Consider the following 25,853-nt stretch of genomic DNA (forward strand, 5'->3'; position numbering starts at 1 on the left):
CCTCCTGACGGCACAGGGCAAGATCGGAGGAGATTGCTCAAGACAGTTGATCACCGAGAGCTGAGTGACCCAAGAAGTGACTGCTGATGCTGTACCTGTGTTTTCTCAGAAGACAGCCTCATTGCTTCCATGAGCTTTTCCATCTGGTGGCCCTGCTCCAGCGCATTGCGCAGCACATCCTCCGTGCTGACAAGCCGATGCTGCAGCCGGATCACTTCTGACTCTGATGAGGGATCAATCAGGGAATATCGCCGCTGATCCGTAACTGATTTTTCCTTGTCCTTATGCAGCAAAGGGAAAATAGAAGCATGTTAGATTAAAACGGGTAACTACAGAAACTAAGTAGAAATCCACAGTAACTCATGTAACTGTGTTTTGATTTCAACAGTAGATGGGGTCAGAGCACAACTCTGAAGGCAATCGTATCAAGTACAGCCAGCAGCAGCTCCAATTTGTTCCCAGCAGAGCTCAAATAAATTATTCACATTTCAACCACTGGAGGACACCGAAGTACACAGGAATTAGAGGACATTGCTAATTCCTAGATGAGAGAATGTGTAAACCAATGTGGGGTAGCTGACTGACCTTCAGTTTCTCCCACTAATTTTAGCCCTATTTAGCCATGGATCTAAAAGCTGTGGGAACAGAAAAACATTGGACAAGGACACCTGGACATTTTTGCTCTTTAATGAGGCACCACTAAGACAGGCCACAGCTCACAGGTGCCGTCAAGAAAGTTCCCATCAGATGCTCAGCAGCCCCAAAGAAAGCATGAAGACTTGGAGCAAGAGTGAAGGGCTAGGCCCTCCCACGAGCAGCTCAGAGCCCTCCAACCCACAGCCAGGAGGTGTTTTAGTGCCCTCACCAGCACAACCAGCTTCTCTCGAAGCCCCTTGATGTCATCTTTGAGCTTCTGTTCTTTCATCCGCCACTCAGCTTTGTGCACTTCCCGGCTAAGGTCCCGCTCTGGCCCAGGCGAGTGCCGGTTGGCCTCCAGTAGCAACGCCCTCAATTCGTTCAGGCTCCTGGAAAAAGCAGCGTGAAAAGGTGAAGACATTTCCAGAGCCCACACACCACTGGACTCCTGCTGTGCTCCCTCCCACCTTTGCTACAGATCCAAAGAAAGGCCAGCGAGCAAACCTCACCCAACTCCCACCAGTTTGGGGCCTTCAGACCTCCTGCCCTCCCCACTGTGCCAGCTTTAAGGAGCCTGGGACCTGCACAGGGCACCGTATTTCAGCGCAGGGCAGCAGCCAGCTTGGCTAGCTTGTCAATGACTTCATTCAGCACCTACATAGCACTGAGCTGTCTTGTAGCTCCTGGCAAGCAGTGAAAGGGCAGTCCCTTTGATAATTCACAGCCCAATTTTAACCAAATGCCCACATGAGTATCTCTAAAGAACGGGAAAGCTGGGGGCTGGACTTCAACAATTCACCCTCTAGATTTCTTTTGGTGGTAAGTTACAGCACCCTGAATGAACAGACACAGAGTCCCCTGCCTCCAGCTCCGTCCTTCAGACTGACCTTTCCTTCTTGAGTAGCTCCTGGCTAATCAGGACCAGTTGCCCTGAAGCATCGTGTGTTTTCTTGCTCAAGGCTTCCAGTTCACCTTCCAGCCTCTTCTTTTCTTTTAACACCAAATCAGCCTTCTTTTCTGCCATTTTGCATTTATTTTCCAAAGCTATGAGAGGCAGAGGATACAGGGGGGAAGAAAGGTCACTTAGTCCTTTACTTACATTTCTGCTTTTTGCCTTTCCCCAGTTCCCACTCCTAACAGAACAGACCTGGTTAGCTCTGAATCTAGCCCTGTTTAAGGGGAGCTCTCTGAAACAACATGCCCATCTCAATTTACTTCTGCCTCTTTCAGCTTTTGACATTCAATGAGTCCAAATATTCCTAGGGTACAAATATCTTCTGCAGTGTTTGTGTTCAACTCCTGAAAAGAGACTGAAACCCCTGAATGAATTTTACCAACAATATCCATTAAAAGACAGGCAGTGTCACGTTTTACACCAGACCATTTCAGCACCTGGGCCCTTGTTCACCACCAGTACAGAGGATGAGCAGGGAAACACCTGGTTCCTACCAGCATTGGATTACGGAAACTTACCACTTACTTGGGCCCTTAGAGTTTCAGTCTGGGACACGAGTGATGACACCTCTTTGTCTCTTTTACTCAGCTTGTCTTGGAGGTCTGTGGGAGAATGAAAAGACAAGAAAAAGATGAGAAGCTCGGAAAATGTTTTGTGCAAATCAGGAAGGTATAGAGTGTATGGCACAGGTCAGGGTGTGACAGGGGCATGGTGGTGGCACCCCACAATGGCAGAGAAACAGCAGGAGACAGACAGTAGGTGTTTCTCACTGCACCTCCCCACCATCCAGGCATTAGGAGACAGGATATGCAGCTGGGAAGCCATATCAGCCAGGCTTCAGAAAGCAGCCGCAAGGAAGCAGTGGGTGAAGAAGACAGAATAAAATGTTAATAGAAATATAGAAAGGAACTTTCAGCATGATTAGTGAGGTAGGTGTTGATCTCTTTTCCCAGGTAACAAGTAATAGGACAAAAGGAAATGGCCTCAAGTTGCACTAGGGAAGCTTTAGACTGGATATCAGGAAAAATTTCATCTGATAACTGAATTGCCTGATAACTGAAAGGGTTATCAAGCACTGGAACAGGCTGCCCAAGGAAATGGTTAAGCCACCATCTTTGGAGGTATTAGAAGAAATGTAAGGTGGTGCTTAGGGACCTGCTTTAGTGGTGGACTTTGTAGTCTTAGGTTAATACTTGGACTCAATGATCTTAAAGGTCTTTTCTAACCTAAATGATCCTACGATTCTATTTCTTTGTGTTACCTCCTACATTGGGAGGCAGAGACAGTTTTTAAAAACATTTTCTGGAACTGATGCGTTTCCACACTCAGAGCTGTAGACGTGAAGTATGATGCTTTTGTGGCTCAAGTCCAAACTGTTGGGTTTAGTACATCTACATATGGCTTATTCAGTGTGGAAACAACACACACATGGACTGAGTGGTCATTTTAAGAGCAGTGGCTGCTGAACCTAGTTACTCTGCCCTCACTAGGCAAGAATACCTGCCAATCAGCATACAATTTGGTATAGCATATATGTAATCTTGTATCTGTGAAGACAGTGACGAGGCCAACTGACATTGCCTAGCTAGCATTGAGGGCAGATAGAAATGGACAAAACACTTATGTCTGGATCCACAAACAGCTGGACAGACACTCAAACTAAACAAAATTTCTATTAACTGAAGTTTAAGCCAGTAAAATCCCCAGTAACCTCCGTTTAGTTTGCTGCATCCTCAGGTGGACTTTAACAAGGGCTTTGCAGAGAACAGACTCCTCAGAAGCAAATAACTGAGAAAAAGATATGCTGTCATAAGCCAAATGGCACTTGAAAAGAGAAGTGACAAGTTAGTTCTTTAGAGATCACCTTTGTGATCTACACTGATAATGTTTTCTGCTAAAAAACACCCCAACCCTAAGGAAAAATGAAGAAATATGACCCTCCTGGGAATGAGCAAGGGAAGATGTCATCTGGAAGCACCTTGGGTGTCTTGCAACAGCCCCAAATCTTTCACAGACCCCAAAAGCACATGCCACGCACAGCAATGTGGTAGGACATTGCCCCTAACAGAGACTACCTGGGCCATCCAGCTCCAGCCTTGCCAGCTCTGCTGTTGCTCAGCCCAGGGGTTACTGCTCACCCTCTTTGTCAAGAAGGCTGAGTGCAGTTCAATCCCAAAGCTACTTTACACAAAATTTCTGAGTGCACAAATTTTATGCTTTGTTAAAAGGATGGATTTGATTTATAGTAAGCCTAATTAATAAAAGTAACCCCCATTATTTTAAGCCATTAATATCTACCATTAGCAGTCCTCTCCTATGAACAAATTACATTTAATGTCTGGATTTCACCTGCTGTAAAAACCAGTGATGGGATGGAATTGTGCCCATCTCCCCAGACCTGGCTCCAACCTTCACCATCTACATGGGGATAGTGTGTAACACAGGTGAAAACATCCACCCTTGCATATGCTCAGCCACATTAGAAGATGAAAAAAAACCCAGACAACAAATGCCATCCAGCAAAATCTGAAAGTTTCCTAAGCCCCTTCCACACAGCCATCGCTGCAAGAGCAGAAAGTCAGAGAAAGGGAAGGCACCCAAGTCACTAGAACAGGGTGTTCCAAGAAAAAACCCAAGAAAATTCCATACCTTCCATAGTCTGCTTCATCTTTATCTTTTCTTCTGAAATATCATTAGTTTCAATCATCTGAAATAAATGTAAAATATGAGATGTAAACCAGCCCTTTACCCAAAGATTCAAAGCAAAGTTAACAACCACAAAAGCCCATCCAAACCAGAAGTGTATCCAGTACTCTGGTTACCACGTTTTACGTCCTTCCTGAGAAGGAAACAAAAGCTTTTGAAGAGTCACTTCTACAGCTGGGTACTGCTGAAAGCTAACTGGTACCATCGGAGAGCGCCTGCACACAACAGGCACTGAGCACAACGGTGAGATTCGCTCTGGAGGGAAAAGAGATCAGGTTTTCCTGGGAAGCCCTTGTCCCGGCTTTCACACGCTCTGAGTTTGCACACAGATGGAAAAGCTGCTCTAATAATCATGGCAAACACTCAGGGGCAAAGGCTCTTCAGCATTCAGCTTGAGACCTATCACTCAACAAGTTCCTCACCTTCTGAAAATCTGTGTCCAAAGTTATAGAACCAGGAATAAAACACTGATAAAAGAATATTTATAAGAGAATGAATATATTAATACAAATATTAACAAGCAAATGCCGGTCCATATAGAGGATTCTGCCTTTTCCCCATTCTGTCTATACCGCAACAGAGACCACCGAGCTCACGGCCAAGCTTTCCAGTGCAGAGGCCACAATTCAGCCCTTCAGTGGGACCTCAGCACATGCCCCAGGTCAGGCAGCTGCTGCTGAAAGCCCCACAGTCAGTCCCCAAGAGCTTCAGTGGCCCGCAGGATTCGTCTAACAGAAGCAGGAGCACACCCAAAGGGGAAATACACTGCCTGATATACTTCTGGTGCGGGAAACCCCCCCCCCCCCCACTATTTAACTGCTTTTTGGAAGCACAGTTGTGGTTCTCACTTTAAAGGTCTAGGCAAGACTGTCACAAGACACACCTGTTTAAAATACTTGGATAGTCAATACTGCAGTCACATTAAATTAGCTAAGACATTTAAAAATAGAATTTGCACTGTGATACTCAAAGGCTTTCACCCATGCATTTCTTCCCACATTTTCCTGATTTTAATTGACACATAGTTAAAATAATTATTTCAAGACTCCCCAATTCTAATCCAATGTCAATATCCCCCAAAGGCTTCTCATTTAATCTAAAAGGCTCTGGAAAAGCCTCCAGCTTCTTCTTTTACAATCATTCCTGTTTGAGTATTTGCTATAACATGTGACATATTGTAATAACAACCTCCTTTTCCCAGGGTCCTGGCTGTACTTATTGTTCACAACTGTCTTTACCAGATGAAACCTGTTGGAGCAACCCCTGAAACACCATTAAAGCTGTGGATTCCTCCTTCAGCTCTTGCCTCTCCTGTCCAGTTCAGTGTGCCTTTTTGCAGGCAGGAAGCTCTGATTTGACCAAAAGTAATTCATGGGCTTAACTGTGCTGCCTAGAGGTGCAACTGGTCTCCATGGGGCTGTTCACCTGGGCAAATGAAACATAGGCATTACATTCACTTCATTGACACCTCAGCCTAGAACGGTGACTACGTTGCCAGCAACAGATTTCAAATGAGCATTCTTAAAATGTGTACATTTCATGGCTTATTTTCATTTTCTGCACCCCCACAGGGACAACTTGTAAGTTGGGGTTTTGCTCATTGCTCATGCAAAATCCATACACAAATAGGGGTTCAGCCTAGAGCCATGAGTAGCCATCTCACTCTAGTGCAAAGCCAGCCACATGACCCTGTGCCATGCACAAAGGCAGGATGGCATCCTGTTGCAAACAGTAAAAATAATGAGGATAACTTAAAAAGACAACGGCTGCAGAAAACAGACCTCTTCATATTATTACTGCTTTTATTCTGTTCTTCCCTGGGAGGCTCAGGACTAGTATGCAATCAGGCATTTTATTTCCCCAGCCTGGTGCCACCCTGACCTGTGCCAGCAGCTCTTCCACTATAACCCTCAGAGTCAACATACCTCTGTCTCCCCCGTACATGCCGTGAAGCCTCCCCACTGCCTCTGCTGCATTGCTGGCACACACTGCCCACCCAACGCCACGAGCTCAGTCCCTGAGGCTCTCAAACCACGCTCCACGTGCTGAGCAAGCTATGTGCTCCATCTCAGCATGTGCAATGACTCTTCTTCCACTCTGCCCTCCACCCACCCCTAAAGGCCCTTGCTCAGTAACACACTAAGGCTGCTGCAGCTCCTTGGAGGACAAGAGCTCTATTGTAGAAATGATGCTTTTTCAGCTACGAACGCTGCTTGCTCAGGATGAGAGCCCAGCCCTGACAAACCATGATAGCCCTATTCTGCTGCCACTGCACTCATGTGCCTTCAAGCCCAGATGGGGCCCACTTGCTTCTCCTGACTCTTATTTCTTCTAATTGTGCCACTGTACTGACTTTCAAAAGTGGGAAGACAGCATAGAGATGCCGTGCAGAAAAAGCACTATCAATGGGAGGTAAAAACATTCAGATACTCTGAGGCATAAAAGTCTCAGAAAACTGAACAAGGCAGCAGCTGAGGGCTACTCCAAGAACGTGTTACTAACAGCGATGATAAACAAGCAAAATGACCCAGAAGTCATACGTTTGCATGCTGAGAAGGATGCAGGGCCTCCATGGACTGTAGCTTGTTCTCTAAGACAAGCACTTTTTCCTGCAGTCTGTGGATCTCCTGTTTGCTCTGGGCTTCTGTTTTCTGTAACGTTTCATAGTCCAACATCTTCTTCTCAGCCAAAGAAATCTGCTCTTTCAGGAAAGCTATCGCTTGTGTCTGATCTTTATATTCACCATGAAGTTTCTCCAGTTCATGCACCCTCAGCTCAGCATCTCGACACTTGTCCTTCACATCCTGCAGCTCAAGAAGGTGCTGATTGCTTTTTGTTTCCAGTTGCATTTTCCAGTTGCTGTTGCTTTTTTCCACTTCATCCACAGCCTCCTGCAACTTCAGTTTCAGACTCTCTTTCTCCTTTATATGAACAGCCGTCTCAATGTCATGCTTTGCTTTCAGGTTTTCCAACTCAAGTTGGTGCTCCATCTTTATACTCTCCACCACTGCCTTGAGTTCCACGATCTCCTTGTGCTGAGTGTCAGGGCCTGTGTTCAGTGTGGCTTTCAGGTCCTCCAGAGACTTCTGGTGGTCAGAAGCTAACGTGTCCAACTTGGACTTCCAGTTGTCCATGAGCCCCATGTTCTCATTAGTGGCTTGCTGAACTTTATGCTTTAGGTCAACAATTTCCTGTGAGTACTTCTCATTGACTGATTTCAGCTTCTCCATCTCCTGCTGGTACTTCTTTAATGTCTTCTCATACTTCTCCTTTAGCTGGCTGCTCTCCTTCTGATGCTCCTTGTTGGCAGACAGCAGCTGATCTCGTAGCCGAAGAGCTTCTGACTGCAAGCCAAGGTTATGTTCTGGGGTCTCTGCTTGGTGAGAACTCCTGAGGCACTGCCGAAGCTCATCCACCTCACTGCGCCGGAGGCTCAGCTCCTCCTCCAGCTGCAGGATTCTGGACTTCTCTGCTACCGTCGTTAACTGCAACATGACAGAGAAGACAAAGTCAGTCCCCACCTCTCATCCTTGCATCCTTCCTTTTAGAAAGTGTGCTCCAGTGGAAGTAAATCCAAAGTACATTAGTCAGAGTTCAAATAAACAGGAAAATAATACCCAGCACCCTCCAATCTGAGTACAGTTTTGCACCAGGGTAACCATCACCGGTCACTCTAACAGTTATGTCTTTGTGCCAATTGCAATTTGTTTTTTCTCATATGAACCTCTCATATTCCACAGAAAAACACACGTCTTTGAAACAACCCTGGAAATTCGCTAGAGAGCAACAGGAGTTTATGAAAAAATAATGTCCTGAAAGGGCATTACATTTCCAGCCTAGGCATCTTGCCAGATGATGCACAGAGGAAATGTGACTACACATGCAGGAATATCACAAGCATTGAAACCAGCATCAAGCATATCGTGTTTCCTTTATTGCTCAGCAATCCTCAGCCTACAGACCTCTCTTCCGCATTGTAATTTGTTTACCCTGGTGTAAAAAGGAAAAGGGATTTTTACACATGAGTACTTGTTAGATTTTATTAGTAAAGTGAAAATAAGGTAGAAGGCTAGAGGATGCAAGACAATAAATCTGGCCACGGTTAACATTGAGCATAAGGGCTATGGATCAATGTCTTACAATCTGAATGCAACCGAACAGGGCTGAACAACCTGCTCGTCACAGGGAGTTCAGGGTACTGCAGCTATGGATGGAGAAGAAGAGATCTGACTAGATGAATCAGAAAAAAGCAGAAGACACAAGGAAACCAAGCCAAAACACAAGCGATCAATTCCATTTCACTTCAATTGCCATTTTCCCCACTAATCATCAGCCCAGGAGGCTGGGGGATTTTTATTTTAGATGGGCACGGGGGCATTCAAATCATTTAGCCCTTTTGGAGAACCTCACCTTTGTGTTTTCTACAGCTCTAAAAACCATTGGTGAGAAACAAGCTCACTGTAGCAAGTTTGCCCCTTCCCACACCACACCAGGATGAAAAAGCCCTTTCCACATCTGGCTGCTCTTAGGATCGGGTGTGCTGTTCACCTGGGCAGCCTGTCCTGTTGCAGGCATGGCCAAGGATCAGAGCTGGTCCACCTGCCCTCACCAGTATCTTCTGTTTCAGGTGGCAGCTCCCACAGCTGGAGGGGGGACAAAGGGAATGCTGATTGCAATGTTATTTCCCATTACAGCCTGGGAAAGCCTCAAGGCAGGATGAATTGTGCAGAGTGCAGATATTATTCTAGCATGTTAATTGAAAAATGAATTGTGAAGAGCTCATGTGTCAAATGGTGGCATGGGGCAGAGAAGCAAACTCAATCTGAGAAACAAGTCCCCACACATGAAGCAAAGCTAGAAATTATATCATACTACTATTTCCAGGAGAGAGAGCAAACAAAAACCAAACAAAACATCAGGGAAGCTTAAAACCAAGCCAAAATCAATTAACCCCACAAGACCCAAAAGAAAAAAACCCCAAAGCAAGGCATCATGAGCATCAACGCAGGGGGCAAGCGCGCTGTTCTGCAGGCAGGGCAAGTAGGGGTCGATTACCCTGGTGTCCTCTAATTCTCTGAGGAGTTTTTCAGCCTGTGCCTTCTCAAACAGCAGGCTCTGCTCGAGCTCCCGTATTCGGGCATGCTCCAACTGCGTCTGAGTCTGGTCACACATAGGGAAAAAACAGAATAGCGGAGATGGGAAAAGGGGGGTGGGAGAGAGAGAAAGAGAGGGAAAGAGAAGGCTGCAACATCATCTTCCGTGTACAAGACAAGGAAAGGCAGTTCACAACAGGAGGAGAATAAAGATCGAAACAAGCAGGAAAAATCCAACCAAACAGAAAATGGTCACTGCGGGATTTTACATGGTACTCATAGCGGCTATTCACAAGAAAATTGAACCTGTGATGGGAAAACGATCCTCTGCATTAGAAAGCTGCTTCAGTGTTTCCCTGCATCAAGACTATACAGAGGGCTTTTCCTAAAAAGCAAAGCTCCCACCACTGCAGACCACCAGCACAAGACCTTTGCACCACATGAGAAAATGCAAAGATCTTGCAATGATTCTCTGCATCTCTCCTCAAGAAGAATCACGAGGTAGACTGAAAAGAGTTCGAAGTTCCCATCTTCTTTTTGCTCCAGAGACAGCTTGAACACTGCACTAAGCAGGGGGGAGGGGAAAGCAGGTCATGCTGTACATAGCACGTTGCTAAAACCCAAAATACACTGCACAAAGCAAATCAGAGAAATTTAGATACCAAACCTGTTACGTAAATCAGCGCTTTAGGTTTGAATCAGGCTGCTATAAACTTCAAAGTGATTTTTGCACACTAAAACTCTAACAGCCTTGCACACAAGAAAACAGAACCACCGTTTTATATTTGCTTTTTTTTGTTTTTTTTAGACAGATGGTTAAACTATGCACAAGGGAAGCATTGACTCGGGGCGTTGCTTCAGTGCCCATCACTTTTAAAGCAGAAATACCATATAGCTGCACTCGGTGGCAAACCTCAGGACTCCACAACAACCACTGTAATATCATGTAAAATTTCCCATAAATAATAAAAGAGGAGAGGAGACATGGGAAAATGCATGCAGACTCTGGCCTTCACATTTTTTTAGCTTACAAAACCAACATTTTCCTTGGAATTAGACCTCCTAGAAAACAAACAAATCTGATCAGAACCATTTTTTGCTACCCCCATTTTCTGCCCTTCATTTCCCACGTAATTAATTGCCTCCCCCTCCTTCTACTGGAACCAGTTTTATGGATTTTCTGCCCTTTCCTACAATAAAGGAAGTTTTGGTTAGTTATGTACAAGCAATGGAAACTGAAGTTTGTAAACATCCATGTTTTCTCTTATGACTTGAAAGACATCATTATACATATATTCATAGATGGTCATGGTCTCAACTGCCAGATATATTCAGACGGCTCCATATTTTATATTGTCTATTTGAGCCCTGAAGGGGGAAAACCCCCAAACATTATTAAGACCTCCAGATAATACTACTTAAGTGCAAAATTTGGCTGAACGCATCCTAATAAAAAAAAAAATAAAATAATAAAAAAAAAAAAAAAAAAAAGAGACATTTGATGTTATGCCAAGTGGCTTCTCCTGCTCTCCGCAAAGCTCAAAGATCCACATCTCAGGATGGAGGTCCAGGCTTGATTTTATTTACAGGAACAATTATTTTATTGATACCAGTGAATTTGCCCTCAATCTACACTGGTTCAAAATCCCCATATGAAACTTCAGAAACACAAACTTTCGTTATTACCTTAATTGGCGGCAGTACGTCAGATACTGGTTACCTGAAGATAACGACCTACTACAAAACTAACCTCTGAATCTCCCCAAGGGACTCTCTCAAGACTCCTGATTCCCAGCCAAGCTATCTCAATTCCACCTGATATTCCTGCTCAGTATCTACCCATCTTGCTATTTTCCAAGTCTGGAAAAACACATGAAAATAGAGGAGAAAAACAATCAGGGAAGAAAGTTAGATCAACTGTTTTACAGTCCTTGGATTCACATCAAGTCTTGTATTGTTTCTTTCTTTCTGCAGATTGGTTTGCCTAGCCAGTATGACTCAGAGCCTCAAATCCGAAGTTTTCCTGCACTTTGAAGTTCATATCTGAATTTCAGACTTAATTCTAGCTATTAGCCTTAAATTACTATTCACAAATTACAGACTGACTTCTCGCTGGTGTTCAAGGCATGATGCAGGTTCCAGGAGATAAGATTGAGGTAGTTCCTTGAAGAGGTTAGTATTTCCTATAAACCACTGTCTTCTACCATAAAAAGCCTTTCTTAAAAGGTTTGGTTTTCCTGCAATTGCTTTCACCTTCCACAGCACCGTAACACAGAGGTGTTGGGCTCATGGGGAACATCCCAGTTCTCTGGACCGTAGAAAACCAAGCTGCTCTATGACACTTCCCTGAGAAGTTATTTGTTCTCCTGTACAGACAAACGTGGAAGTAAGGACAGGACCCTGGCAGCCTGCAAGAAGCTTAGCCACATCCCCATTGCAAAGCAATTCCTTCCCAGCCCAAACAAAAACCAGATCTATCCTCAGTTTGGGACCTGCAGTCACAGGAGCTTACAATCTTGCTAAAATGTGGTGGCTTGCTTTTTTTTTTTTTTTTTTGAATATATCTGAACTGGTAGCTAGCCCTGGTCCTATTACCTTTATTACACAGCCAGGCTTAAACATTTAAAGCTTACACAAGGATAACTTACTGCTCTCGGGGCAAATGATGGATGGATCAGTCACTCTTCTTTAAAGCACTGGGAGAAACCTACCATCTAAGCTCAGGAATCAACAGAAACCTTGATTTTGCACGCACACAGTAGGCAGAAACTGTACTTGCTGTCTTTTAGCAAACATCTGCTATCAGTGCATTGCTGATCACTGTCAAACACATTACTCTGCTTCAGCTTCTGGATAAAGAGAAGAGGGTTATGCCAAGAGGGTCAAACCCATAGCAATGTACTCCATTGCCTGTTTTTCCCATTTTCCTGGGCTTTTATTGATATGACTGACAGTGAAGCACAGAGGCAGGTCCCTTGACATTTCTGGCCTAGCACTCTAGCTAAAGATAAGGGAAAGTCCCTTGATTTATATGCGTAGAGCAGAGCCTTGCTTTCGCAGAAATATTTTCTTTTCCTTTTTTTCCCCCTACAGAAAAGCCTCCCACTCGAGGGCAAGCTCTCAACACTACTTCAGCTAGCACAATGTTCACTGCAACAGCATCGCTCCAAGCAGCAGCCCTCCCAAATGGATGGGTATCCCAGTGTCAAACTCCACACTTGCAGGCAGATGACACCACACAAGGATATCGCAGGTCTAACAATACGTGGCATTTTGGCTGGAGCAGAACTGCATCTGACCGGGAGATCGTGCGTGCCCATTAGCTGCTAATAGCAGGACACTGCAGGGACAGTGACTGAGCAGTCAGTTCATTTCTACAGTCGAAAAACATATGCTGAAATGCATTTGGATACAGTCAGACTTTTAAACATGGCTTGGCAGCTCATGATGACTTTAAAAGCCAGGCTGGCTGCATGTGATTAATTCTAGGCAGCTCCTAACATTATTAGTCATTGGGCAACATACGAAAGAACAATCTTCACAGCTTATACCATGGTGTTTCACAGCAGGCCCAAAGCCATCAATAAGGATAAATTATTGTTGAGAGTTGAGCAAAAGGTGGCAGAAATTACTTGAGTGAGACCCCACATGCAGTTTTCAGGTTCTGACTCCACATTTTGGTAAGAGTGTTAGGAATTACCTCCAGATCTCCCTTTGTAATAGATTCTTCCTCCACACGGAACTGCAAGTCCTCCACTTTCCTGTGGAAGGGAAAAGACACAAAGATCAGCATCCTATTTTTAAGCAGCCATTATACATGGGCCTTCCCTGCACAAGTGAAGTCTGAGAGGAGACTGATACAGACACCCTTTGACTACAAACAGCTCAGCAGAAGCTAAACAGCAGGACAGTTAATAAGCAAGCCTTCCACATAGCAAACGTTTGCCTTCTTGCACAGTACATGCTCACAACGTGTTGTTTCTGAAGCGCCACCTCTCAGCCAGCACAGCTACTGTTCACTGACACTGGGATCATGAAAACGTTGAAAGCCACAACCAGGTTTCACTGATTTACTTAGACCTTGTTATCCTGCAGTCGAGCACTGGGCAATTCCTGTGCCAAATGCACAGGGTCCATACAAAATATTCCAAGGGGTTCAGAGCCGAGGGTGGGCAACGCTTAATGTTTCCACAACATGGAAATGGTGAGCTAGCCCAGCAGAAAAGCATTCACCAGATATTGTACAGGGCAGTCATGCGAAAATGCACATAAAACCACAAGCATAAATGCAGACATGCCTAGAACTCTTTTGCAAAGTCTGAAGAGAAAATCCAGTGAAAATACAAAATAATTCAATTTTCTGTTAAATTCAGTTCTCTTCATTCTCCTTATTAATTCTAAAAAAGTCAATAACGAGGATGTTGAGCTGGTAGCCAGATGTCAGGACCCCGATTCTGTTACAGATAAAAATAGCTGTGAGTGTACATATCTAACTTCATAAACAAGCTTCCTTGTCTAAACCTCCTCTAATTAGAGGAGGCATCTGTTGATATTTAGAAAAGTAACTCAGCTGTCTTGGGTTAAAGGGCCTCCTGGAGCTGGGAAAGTGAGCTGTCTGCTAGGAGAATGGAGAGACTTATGCACGAAAGAACAATTCGTCCTCAGGAGGGGCATCGCTCAATTGAAATCAACGCTGTTTTCAGTTACTTAATACACAGAAATGTCTGTCTATTCCCACTGAAGAGTTTAATTATATATATTTGGAGCAACTGGACTCCAAGAATGACAAATTCATCTTCACTCTTATCCAGAGAGGAAATGTATGCATCATCATATATACATGGATGGGGCCTCTGGGACGTGGGGAGATGATGAATCACACACTACAGCAAGGCTGAGTCCAGGTTGACTTCCCTTCCTCAGAAGAAATGCCCTTAAGATCACAAATAGAGGGGAAAGAAGTGGTCTTTCGGAAAGCCAGGTTGTACAAAAGGTTAGGGGTTTAGGATGGCCCAACCTGCACAGTTCCGTTTATTATCCAGTACCATTATTTTATACTGCATCCTTAGTACTCTTATTTTATACTGCAAGGCTTTGTCACTGTCCACACTCTTGCCACGAGTTAATCCCACCTTTACTGAGTAATTCCATTTTACACGGTGACACAGCTGAGTTTGGTCAGGATATCAGATCTCAGAGTAACTGATATTACTGGAGCCCTTTGCTCCTTCAGGCAAATAATGCTGCTTCTCCTTTGTGTTGGGAACTGAACAACAGGGAAGATGGCTGGAAACCCTCAATAACTTCACTGCCCAACAGGACAGCAAGATTATTTGGTCTTCTGCTGGCAGCGGTAGATCAGCTGTTGGCCACCACTGTATTGTCAGCGCAACATTCACCATGGTCAAATGCTTTTGGACATGCAAACCGCCTGTCAAATATTTATGAAGGTCATCACAGAAGTGCCAGCCCTTAAGAGTCCTAATCAGGAATAGAAGCTGATGGTGCTTTTTTTTTTTCTCCCCCTTCTTCTTAAAAAGTGCTACATGCATTTGGCAGGAAAGCATGTCAAATCACAAAACTCCTTTTGGCAAAAACCAGAGCTGTCCCTATCCCAAGTATAAGTATGAGCTGTCCTGGCTGGCTGTTTGTTTTCTGCTTTTCAATTGCATTGCAACAGTGGGGCAGGTTCAGCTGAGCATATTCAAAAAAACTGAGGCTGGTCATGTCACAAAAATTAGCTCACTGCAACCCCACTGAATGATACAGCATCAAATCTCCTCTAAGACCTGTAAAGACACAGGAATGTACAAGACTAATTGGAAATACTTCACTGTTCAGTTGTGATTAGCAACAGTTTGTCAGCAAAGAGGGACAGTCACAGCAGTGGATGCCCAACCCCAGACAAGAGACATATCGGATGTGCAACTGCAGCAAAAGTGTTGTAGACTTCCCACTCCCTGAAATTGTGCACCCCCTCCCTACATGCAGGCACACAACAGTGGCCCAGAGAGTGAAACACAACATATTTGAGGTACTGGAAGGCATCCAAAGATGACTTTCCTAGTCACTTTCTTCTAAGATCCAATGAATGATGTTCTTGAGTAAGAGTCTCATCTCCCCCATTACTTCACCTCCTCCACACCCATCCAATTCCTGCTTTACCTCTTCTCCTCTTCCAGCTGGTTCAACAGCTCAATCTTCTCCTTCTGCATCCCATCGACCAGGGCTCGTGCTCGCTGGAGGTTTCCTTCTGCCTCCGCGACGTACTGCAGCAAAAAAAAGAGCCCAAGCCACAAAAGTTAACAACGCTTGAAGTACAGAGTTGTTTAAAAAAGGATCAGAAGAAGGGAACAGGAGGTTCTGGTGATCTGTTTCAGAGGATGCTAGGGTAAGAAGGCAGATTTTTCAAAGAGCTCAGTATATACGTATCAAAAAGAAAAAAATTATTCCATCTCCAGCAGCTAAATTTGATCCATGCTTCAGTGCCTGACTTGAACCCTTTGGAGAATCCAGCTCTGATTAAGACCTTCAAGTCTGAACAGTTTTGAAAATCTGGTCTGAAATTACCAGGTGCAATTACCAATTACCAGCAAGAGAGACATTCCAGACTCGCATTCATTCATTTGTTACTGGTAATTACTGGAAAATACTATACAGAAGGAAGATGGCAAATCAACTGCAAGCTGACAATTTCTCCTGCATTTCTGACAGGCTGGTATGGCCCACCGCACAAAGATATACAGTGCCATCCCTGCTCCCTAGTAGCTGATTGGGCTTTATAAACATGAGCAAGGAATTCAGGGCAACAGCAGTCATTGAAGAGCCACATACTGACAAACAGCACAAACAACTCAAATGCTTGTGCAAAACAACACCCAATATGATCAGCCTGTTTCCTTACAGACCTCTTGACTTTATTGATGTGAAAAAAACATCCTCTCTGGCAGGAAAGCAGTGACACATGAACTGAGCTGATGTTCTCAGCAGTGTCTGACAGCATCAGAAAACCACTGCAATGCAGTCACAGCCAAGGCCAGACTGGGTGGCTAGAGGGAACAAGTTTGCCCTCCACTTGCATTGCAGCGTTCAAATGTATTGATCCACCAGACACAAACTATGTATTGTCTTTTTTCTGGCACAGCCCTTTTTCTGCTCCTGGCTTGGTGCAGAGGGAGCACATGTAACACTAGCAGGAGTGGAGAAAGAGCCCGGGTTTCACATATAGGAAGCCACAGAGGGGTAACATCATGACCTGAAACTTTCAGAGGATGCCAGATACCTGAGTGCTAGCAATAAAGCCACATCATCTCCTACCTGCTCGTGTTGGGCTTTCATGATGGCAATCTCTTTCTCCACCTCACAGATGTGGCTAGTGGCTTTAGCAACCTCAGCCCGTTCCAGGTCACGCTCTGCAAGTAGCTGCTCAATGTGCTGCTGCTTCTCCTTCAGTGCCTCCTGGAGAGCTGTGGTGCCAGAGATTTTTCGGGCATATCGAGAAGAGGTCTCTGTCAGCTGGAAAAAGAGTTAAAAGACAGACAAGGGTAAAGCTGTGTCCTTTCTAGTCTAGAAAGGCTTGAAGTCTCCTGTTAACTCTGGAATAAAGCTCATTACTGATCATCTATTAGGCTGTACAAAGCTGCAGTTCCAGCTCTGGACCCTACAGGTGAGGTTAAAAAGTCCGCAAAACATCTGGACACTGTTCACAAGCTCAATAGCTCTTCTACACTCCAATGAAAGGACCATTTCCCAAAGGACAGGATGTGGGGTGGGAAGTAGGTCAGGAAAGATTATCATGTGCCTTCTTAAATATATTTTATTAATGACCTGCACCAGTGCAGTCCCAAACAGTCAACTCAGCTGGAAGGACTGATCTCAACTGGAGACTTGTTTGGGCTACTTGGATGCACTCCCAGTAATGGATACTGCACCCTCATCCCCAGCCAAGATGACTGCAGGTGCTATGCAGCACACACTACGGCAGTCAGAGCTTTTAGTAATATTGCTGCCTGCGCTGGTGCCTGCCTTCTTGAGTACCTGCCAAACAAGGCATGTGATCCAGGACAGTGTCACCCCTCCACAGTAAGACGCAGTCATTGTAGGGGCTTTTGCATAGCTGTCCACTACAGCAGCACACTGCTACGCAACCACGTGGGACAAGAAGCAATGGCATTTTTCTGCAGTGATCTTATAAAACCTGCTCTTGACAGCAGAGCTGAGATTTATCCCATTGCAAATAACAGTTCAGGCTCTTTTAACAGTCAAAATTGCTCCGTGCCTGCTGTGACTCATGTCCACGAAGGAAGTCCTGTTTGTAAGATGGGTAAGTGTCCCAAATCACTCCCCTCATCTCATTAACTGTGAAGGAGCAGCTGCCCCAGTGCAGCTGCTGAAACAAAATCCCAACCTTCCCACTTTGTAGAGCCAGGTCACAGAAGAAGTCGGTCGAGGCTGCACAGTCTGTAGAAAGAGCCACTTACCAGCCCGCTGCGGCTGGGCCTGCCCCCAACAGATGATGCCACTGAGCTGACAGAGCTGATGGAGGAGCTGCTGGGGCTGTGGGTTAAGGCAGACACTCCCATGGCCATTCGTTTGCTCTTCTTTGCCTTGGCGGGGCTGGTTGACGGGAATCCAATCCGGATCACCTTGTGGATGGGAGCAAAGAGGCCAAACTTGGGAGGACATTGAAAATACCTGTAATGCAGGAGATGCACAGAGTCAGAAGCGGCAGAGAATCCATCTCACGGAAGCCTCACCAAATGGCATTGCTAAGCAACACGCAGCCCCAGCCCTCAGCTCATCTCTTGGTGCTTTGCCGTGGCATACAGGAAACAATGTAGTGGTTGGATTATTCACCTTTCCTGCCATTTACAGCAGCGGCAATCTCAATGTTTTCACTTGTGGTGCTTAAGCAGGGAAACCCAAGACAGTTGCCATGCGCTAGTTGCTGCACACTTTGATGAGATGCCAGGGAAGACCCATCTGGTAGCCTGGATAACACAAAGATCCCAGCACATAAACGCAGGGAGAGCACATGCACTCCTTCCTTATAAATAAACCTTTCCAACCAGCCAGCCTTCCCAAAACCTGTGTGTTCTCTAACCTGCTTTGCAAGAAAGTCACGTAGTAAAGCGCACTGAATAAAAAGATCTGAATCACACAGCTCTGTATAAATGTTCTAACAGGGTAAAAATCTTTCCTTCCGAAACAGAAGGGGAAAATGGCAGCTCCTAACTTTGAAACTAAAAATATCGTTATAGCTAACTTCAGTGTGTGTGCCATCTCCTCTAGGTGGCAGAGAAACTGGTTCCCAAACTTAGAAAGAAGCAAGCATAAAACAGGGAGGATCAGATAATTACAGTGCAAGCTCTCTTCCACAATCACAGTGAGCCTGATGATTATGTCTCTCTGGAGCCCTCTTTCAGGATACAAATGAACCAAAACCCACAGTGTCAAACCTTGGAAAACTCTTCAGAGCTTGGGTTGACTGGCTAAAGCCAGGGTTTATCTGTTGCTCGCCAGCTGCACTGCAGCAAGTGAAACCAGCTCGTCTCCAGCCTTCGCATTCCCTTGTTTCAAGGCAGTAGCCAATGCAGAAAACTGTCACCTTTAAGAGTTCTTCCTCATGGGCTTTGTAGCAAGGCTAGGATTAAACACTGGGCCATATAATAGTCTGTCCTATGTTAACATAAAAAACAGGTTCTAATGAATAAATGACACAAATCCAGCTTTGCCAGCACAAGTCCTCTCTCTCCAGATGTGTGCAGCTGCTTCCCCAGCTCCCTTTTATTTTTAAGTGCTGGCAGCCACATGGTTGTATCACAGGCAGACCTCTGTGTGCTCGAGAGGCCAGAAAACAGCCTGATCTCTGGCCAGATGAGAAAGTGATTCATTTGCAAACATCTGCTCAAGCCCAATCTTTTAAAAAAAATCCAACCCTCTGCAACCCAAAACCACTTAGCCCCTTCTGCTTGCCGCCAACACAGGCCCTTGGGTTTGGAAAACCAGCCATACCCCGCAGGCTGACCTTGCTGCAAAACAGGGACCCAAGGCGGCAAAACCAGACTGACCTCTTGCAAACCAGCCAAAGCTGTACTCAGCACCCTATTCTCAAACTGCAGTAGGCACAGGCAGACCAACAGCATGGCACAGCCCCCTCCACAGGCCTATCTGGTCTAAGCACTGCCTGGTACTTGAGGCCACACAACAATGCCAAAGTCCCTCAACAGCCCCCCGACAGCTCTAAGCAAGTCCAAACTTGCATCACTATGTTGGCTCATTTTCTTTTAGTCCAGACTGGAAGTGGTTGCAATTAACTTTTATAGTTCAGAAGCAGGAATTGTGTCCAGAACACTTGGCAAGAAAAAAAAATACAGAAAGTCTGCTTGAAAACCAAGAGGTGCTCTCACTGAGTGCTAAGGAGCTCTATACTCACATTACAGAAAAGAAACGGGAAGAAAAGTGATGTTGTGATGGCAATGCAAGCTGCAGGTGGGAAACAGCACAGAAAATTTTGAAATATATTTAAAAAAAAAAAAAAAAAAAAAAAAGACTTCAGTGCCAAAGCCTGACCTGTTTCAGCCTGTGTGAAAGCAAAGGTATGAGCAGTTTAGTGGGCAAAGACTCTCATAGCAGCAGAGGCTGAGAAGGAGGAACAGTAAAATAAGCAGGTAAAGGTTAATATACTAGAGATGAGTAAAGTGGAACTTGCTTGGCTTTGTGGATAAAAAACCAAAAAACTCGTCACCAGCACCTCTTTAGTTTCCCATGCAGACAGGAAAGCAGATGCAGCAAACCTCAAGAGTCTCAGCAGCACCTGTGTGATATATGGAGAGGGGCTCACTGCAGTGATATCCTGTCTTCTCGGGCACTGCTACTGAACCACAGCCCGCAGGCAGCCTCCACCAGAGAGCCACAAGCTGCTTGAAAAACACCCCTGACCATTCAGCCTTCCCTTAACACACATCCAGACCTGGAGCCCCTTCCTGAACCTGCAGGAAAATCAGAGTGACCCTCCACACATTTCAGCCAACTCACCACCACCTCAAGTCGAGTTGCCCATGGCAGCAAAGATGGTGACGGTGTCCTTTGCTCGCTCATTTGCCCACACGCTGCCTCTCCTCTTTCCACCAGCTTCCACTGCCTCAGAGTCAGCTCTTTGGATTCCACTCTCCTTTTGTAGCGACCTGCTACTGCAGCAGCAAGGCTGGTCTCAGGGAGCCAGGCCAAGGATGCTCACTAGATGGCAACAACCACCAAAGCAGAGACACTCCAGAGTCCTGGAAGGTCTCTGCCAGGCTGGTTCCAGCAGGAGAAGCTCAGGGCAGTATCAAGAAACCCCTGTGGCTGTGGCCATGGGCATGGCAAACCTGGGGAAGCCTGAGGGGTGTCTGCATGCACCACCAAGGGTGTTGGGTTTACTACGTTGGCTTCTCCTCCAAAACAGGAGGAGAAATCGGCATGTGCTATAAGAAAGTCAGAAGGTTGGATGAAGACTCAAAGGATGCGCAGGGACACAAGTACCACTACTGTATCTGCTACTATCCATTGCTGCTAGAAGATCTGCAAAATCAGCCTGGATACAAAGGACAGAGATGCCTTACAGATGTCCCTCAATTCTCCCCTGTTTAATCCAAACCTCTTAATTCACTCCTGCTCCCCGATCCCCACTGTGGAGCTCAATTTTTGCTTCTCTTGATAAAGTGTGAAACAAAGCAGAAGCCTTGCAGACAGGGCACATACCGTAACAACCTCAGCCAAAACATAGCAGTTTCAGAAGGTAGATGACTTCCAAAAAGCTGGATTTTCAAAACACAGCAAACAAGGTGTGAGGATGAGAGGCAGAGAGAGCACCCTTACACTCACATCTGCCTTCCATACCTTCCATGTGCACAGACACACATAATAATTTCTGAGCACCCTAAAGATTAAGCTTGAAGAGATAATATGTAGCGCATGATAAAGAGAGCAGGGACTTGGATTCACTCCATGACTTATTCTCTACCACCGCAGTTCTTTACTTTTGAGAATAGGCTGGAATTCAGCCATCTGCTGCCAATCATTTACTGCTTTCTTGTCCTGACATTGAACAAGGCAGCATTTCTCTTATTTTAAATGAAAACACATGGCTGCTGGAAAAAAAACAAGGCCGACCCAATACAAGAACCTTTTATTTCAGAACCCGAGATCTAGCAAAGGGAGGAACTCTCCGGTTCTCAGTTTCAAAGTTAAATCTTGCCTCTAATGCAAGATTCCCTTAAGAAGCTCCAAGAAATCAACAGTACTTCCCACTAAAGGACCTTGTGAAGGACAAGGAATCCATTCTGCCTGTATGTGAAGCAGGGTCAAAGTGCTGCTGTGTAACTCAGATTTGAACATCCCCAAGCTCAAGATCTGAGGCTGGCAGCCATTCCCTTACTTAACTTCCATGTGAACAGAAACAGCTTCCCAGCAAGCCTGCGACATGTCCCTGCCTAGCTTTATAGATACAAACAAGGGCTTGTTTGGTGGTTTTTTTTCCCCTCGGTTTTTTTGGGGGTTTTGTTTTTTTTAAAAAAAGAAAATGGTGGAGGTGTCTATGGAATCAGAGGTGATAAGATCAATCAGCAGGCTGCTGTCACACTACAGAATTAGTACAAGGACAGACAATGACCACCAATTGTTTCAGATCTCTGGAAATCTGTCCCCAGAAAGAACAAAACCAATAACATTAAGCTGGGCGCAGTGGGGGGTGGTAAAGAGAGTCAAATCTTTGTCTTCCGTAGTTCTGAGAGGGTGAAATATAGATATAGTGCAAGAAGAAATTTTATGAATGGAATGTGTGGTAAAAAGCAGAGAATATAATCACAGAATCAATTTCTAGCAAAATCTAAATCTAAAACTCTCTCCTGTTTCCTGAAGTTACTCAGGTTGCTTCTTCACAGACATTATCTGATCCTGCTTTAAAATGCTCCAGTGATGAAGTTTCTATTGATCTTCCTGCAAAGTCTAAAAGCCTACAAGACTCAAAACCGGACTCTTCCTCCCAACACGCAACACCCAGCCAAACACAGCCCTAACTCTTCCTCCCAGGTCCAAATGGCACATGGCCCCAGCCACCCTCGGAGGTGTGTAGGACCCTATGTGCCCCAGTCAGGGTTTGAGAGTGCACAGTACCTTGTACCAGCAACTGCTCCATCATTCTTCCCTAGGGGTTCATCCAGCTCCACACCACACCACTCTCCTTTGGCAAAATCCGTCTCTCCCACGTAGCGCACAACTCCTGTCTTTGTCCCACCAACCTGTAGGGAGATAAAATACCGAGGGTTAGAGATGGCAGCACTGGCACTGCCACGAGGGGACTGAAGCTGGGACAGTTACGGAGAGAGGAGGGGGCGAGGGGAAAGACAGCAGTATTTTCTGCTTCAGAACTAATGAAACCAGAACAGAAAGTTTTCTTATTAAGTTCTCCTAGCACTAAAGATCTCTCTCCAATAACTACAAGCAAGTTGACAAGCTCACACTTTTGGAGCTGCCTGCCTAGAAGATGTATTTGTCGGAACAAATATAATGAAAAAGTATTTCAAGGCGTCAACTAATTGCACAAAGTTACTTGTGAGGCTATGAAGGAGTTTAAGTCCTCCAAGCGCTTATATACCTGCCTTCTGTAAAGAACCAAGATCTGCACTAACTGGGTTTCAGCCCTATGCTCCTTCAGCTGGCAGTTCTGAGCAATACAGGGACAGGACACCAAAGGGGCAAGCTGAGCCAGGAAGGCACTCGTCACTCTTCAGCTTGTTCACATGCAGGGTTTGCTAGGGCATAGCGAACAGCCTTCCCAGCAAACCTCTCAAAATAGAGGTGTTTTGTAGAGGAAAAAAACCCCTCTGCTTTTACCTACACATCCTACATCAATTCGCAGTGCTAACATGCTGCATGGGAAACAGTCTCATCTCTCTGCATGGCTTCCCCTAGCACTGAGTTTTTCCCTGATGGAGAAGAAAGAATAAATTGCACCCTTTGCTCCCGTATGTACACTTACAAGTTTTCAGTGTGCTGAGCAGACTCTGGGAGAGCATAAGTCAGGAATGTATGAAGTTGTGTTTTGATCACTGCTATAAGAGTACATTTCACGGGCAGCAGCTGCCTCAGTCTTTGCACTAGAGGCTCCTACTTAGATACTTGTGCTGAGAAAAGAAAGATGGAAAAGTAGGAGCATGGTTCTCAAGGTTCATACTTCAAGTAAATCAGCATATAGTTTAAACTGGTTTTAGCCTACCTCTACTAAAATCTAGGTTCAAGGAATATGCTTAAAAAGTAAGTTTAAAATTATATTTGCAGCTTTATCTTGAATGACCTGTAGTTAGTTATTTTCTTAATATTAAAGTTTACATAAACAGGTATCAACACAGTAATATTCTCCTACAGAAAACAGTAAAAGTTGAATGAAGAAATCTCCAGTTTTCCGTATTCCAGGATGTTACGGATTTACCAGCTCTGAATGCCTAAAAATTCTGAAAACTGCTTATGCAAAGGAGAAAGTGTTTTCCCAGCCTAAAAATATCTACCTGAATGGACTAGAGAACACAGCTCTGCAGTCTGGGTCCTACCTGAAGTCCTAGGAGGCTGCGCTGCAGCACACAGCTTGAGTTAGTCTTCTGTAATTTCTCTCACTAGGGATTCAAAGTGCTGCTTATGGAAAAAAGCTTTGTTGATGTTGTTCTCTTTGCTACAGGAAGGAGGAAAACATTTGCCAGCAGGAAAAGTATCACAAGAAAGCTTTCTGGTCCTACACTGCATTCAGGAGTAGAAAGATGATTCCATTTCAGTATTAGGTACTTGGCAAGTCACAGATGTGAACAGTTACATTAGAATTCTTTACCTGTCACTCACAGTCAAACAGCAGTCCTCTTTTTGATTTATTTGAGTTTATACAGACTTAGCTTCTTAATATTAACGTAAAGATTTAATGTTATGCTAACACATTTCTTTAGCAGCAAGTTGAACTCAATATAGGTGTAATTCATCTTAATGTCATTTATAGGAACTTACCATTGCTAGTAAGCTCCCTCAGTTTTATTTTTATTGGGTTTTAGTTACAGATATTGAGCCATGTTTCCTTTACCAAGCCGCATGATCCTGACTCCACAAAGCCTCATGAAAACACCTTAAACACTCAATGCCCTCCCTCCATCAGTGAGACTCACCATGCTACTCTGGGGCACCTACTAGAGGGCCATGCGCCTGCATCCACACAAACAGGGCTGATCAATTACATCCCCATAGATATTACCGATTTTGAGAAAGCTGTTTCCAAACAGGAGAGAAAATAACTAGCCCTATTGACTTCATACACACATTACATAATGATGCCAATACCAAAACAGTGCAGCGAGGCAGCAGGTCACGTTCCTACCCAGAAGCCGTACGTCAGAGAAGATGCTAAGTGCAGATCAGATCTAATGCTGCCCCAAATGGCAACGTGATTCCCTGCTTCCAAAGCAATGTATTTTATTTTCTCTTTCAAGTATTAATTATTCTGCCATCTTTTCTACAAAACACACCCTTACCATCCAGCATTATCTTCTCCCTCAAGCCAGAATGGACACATCTGCTGCCCGACAGCTGAGACTCCCCACATCCTGACAGGGCTGGCAGTACAGTCAGAAGCCAGTATCAGGCTGTCACACTCACATGCCAGCGCTTGACCCTCTTGTTGAGCTTCCCATCTTTTGGCAGGCATGCAGGAACTCTTATGGATGGAGAGCCTAGAAAATTCATCCGACTTAGACACGCAGATTTATTCAGCCCTGATAATCTGCTAATGCTGCTAAAATAATGCATTTTGGAAAAAGCCAGCTGGTGGGTCATATCAGTGCCACAAAACAGCCTCATCAAAACAGAAGCATTTGTTTTTATCAGACCCTTCAATAAATCAGAGGTATCACCTTGGAAGGAGGATAAAAGGCAGATTGTGAAAACCAGGGAGGTTAGCAACTGTGAAGCTTAACTCATGGTAGGTCACAGCCAGCCCTTCCACCCATGCCTAGCTTTCATACCATGCTCCACAACCCAGGGACGGAAGAGCTGAGCATGGCTGGCTCCCTTACTGCACTAACACAACTGCCACTATCATGCTAGAGACCAGAGCGCTGCCCTCCCATGAACATCTCAGCCTGCCAGCAGCACCAGTACCACCCTTAGCCACAAGTTTCTGTATGGAAAACTTGCCTGCACCTCTCAGCCTGGTGCGTTTATCACAGCCACAACCACACCTTCAATTCGCCAAGGGTCTGGAGTTAAGCAGAGGCAAACTGGACAGGGCAACCTGTCTCTTTGCTAAAGCACAAGACAGCACAGAGCTACAGCTGCAAGCTCAGCTACACCCCAGCGGTTCAGACATGCCAGAGCTTTTATAGCTGTCAAGTTTCATTCAAAAGTGAACAAAACTCCGAAAGCTTTTCTGAGAGCCTTTAACAGTTACC

At 45.0% G+C, this 25,853-nt stretch overlaps 1 protein-coding gene across 9 annotated transcripts in view; it reads right to left on the reverse strand.

The window, feature by feature from the left end:
- CLIP2 (CAP-Gly domain containing linker protein 2) overlaps window positions 1-25,853 on the reverse strand; it is a 96,361-nt gene that overhangs the window by 8,280 nt on the left and 62,228 nt on the right. For 4 of the 9 annotated variants that reach the window (XM_055795600.1, XM_055795598.1, XM_055795596.1 and 1 more), the window contains 13 exons: window positions 22,546-22,670; window positions 17,871-18,084; window positions 16,708-16,905; window positions 15,556-15,659; window positions 13,091-13,151; window positions 9,353-9,457; window positions 6,838-7,782; window positions 4,720-4,764; window positions 4,241-4,298; window positions 2,110-2,193; window positions 1,524-1,680; window positions 866-1,025; window positions 96-281 (listed from right to left, as the gene is read on the reverse strand). In XM_055795600.1, coding sequence (XP_055651575.1) covers window positions 96-281; window positions 866-1,025; window positions 1,524-1,680; window positions 2,110-2,193; window positions 4,241-4,298; window positions 4,720-4,764; window positions 6,838-7,782; window positions 9,353-9,457; window positions 13,091-13,151; window positions 15,556-15,659; window positions 16,708-16,905; window positions 17,871-18,084; window positions 22,546-22,670 — 2,442 coding nt within the window. Of the gene's footprint in view, window positions 1-95; window positions 282-865; window positions 1,026-1,523; window positions 1,681-2,109; window positions 2,194-4,240; window positions 4,299-4,719; window positions 4,765-6,837; window positions 7,783-9,352; window positions 9,458-13,090; window positions 13,152-15,555; window positions 15,660-16,707; window positions 16,906-17,870; window positions 18,085-22,545; window positions 22,671-25,853 lie in introns of those variants that run through there. The other 5 variants (XM_027790993.2, XM_027790989.2, XM_055795601.1 and 2 more) reach the window with 4 other exon arrangements.

Source organism: Falco peregrinus, chromosome 2 (assembly GCF_023634155.1).
Source record: "Falco peregrinus isolate bFalPer1 chromosome 2, bFalPer1.pri, whole genome shotgun sequence".
NCBI classification, from domain to species: domain Eukaryota; kingdom Metazoa; phylum Chordata; class Aves; order Falconiformes; family Falconidae; genus Falco; species Falco peregrinus.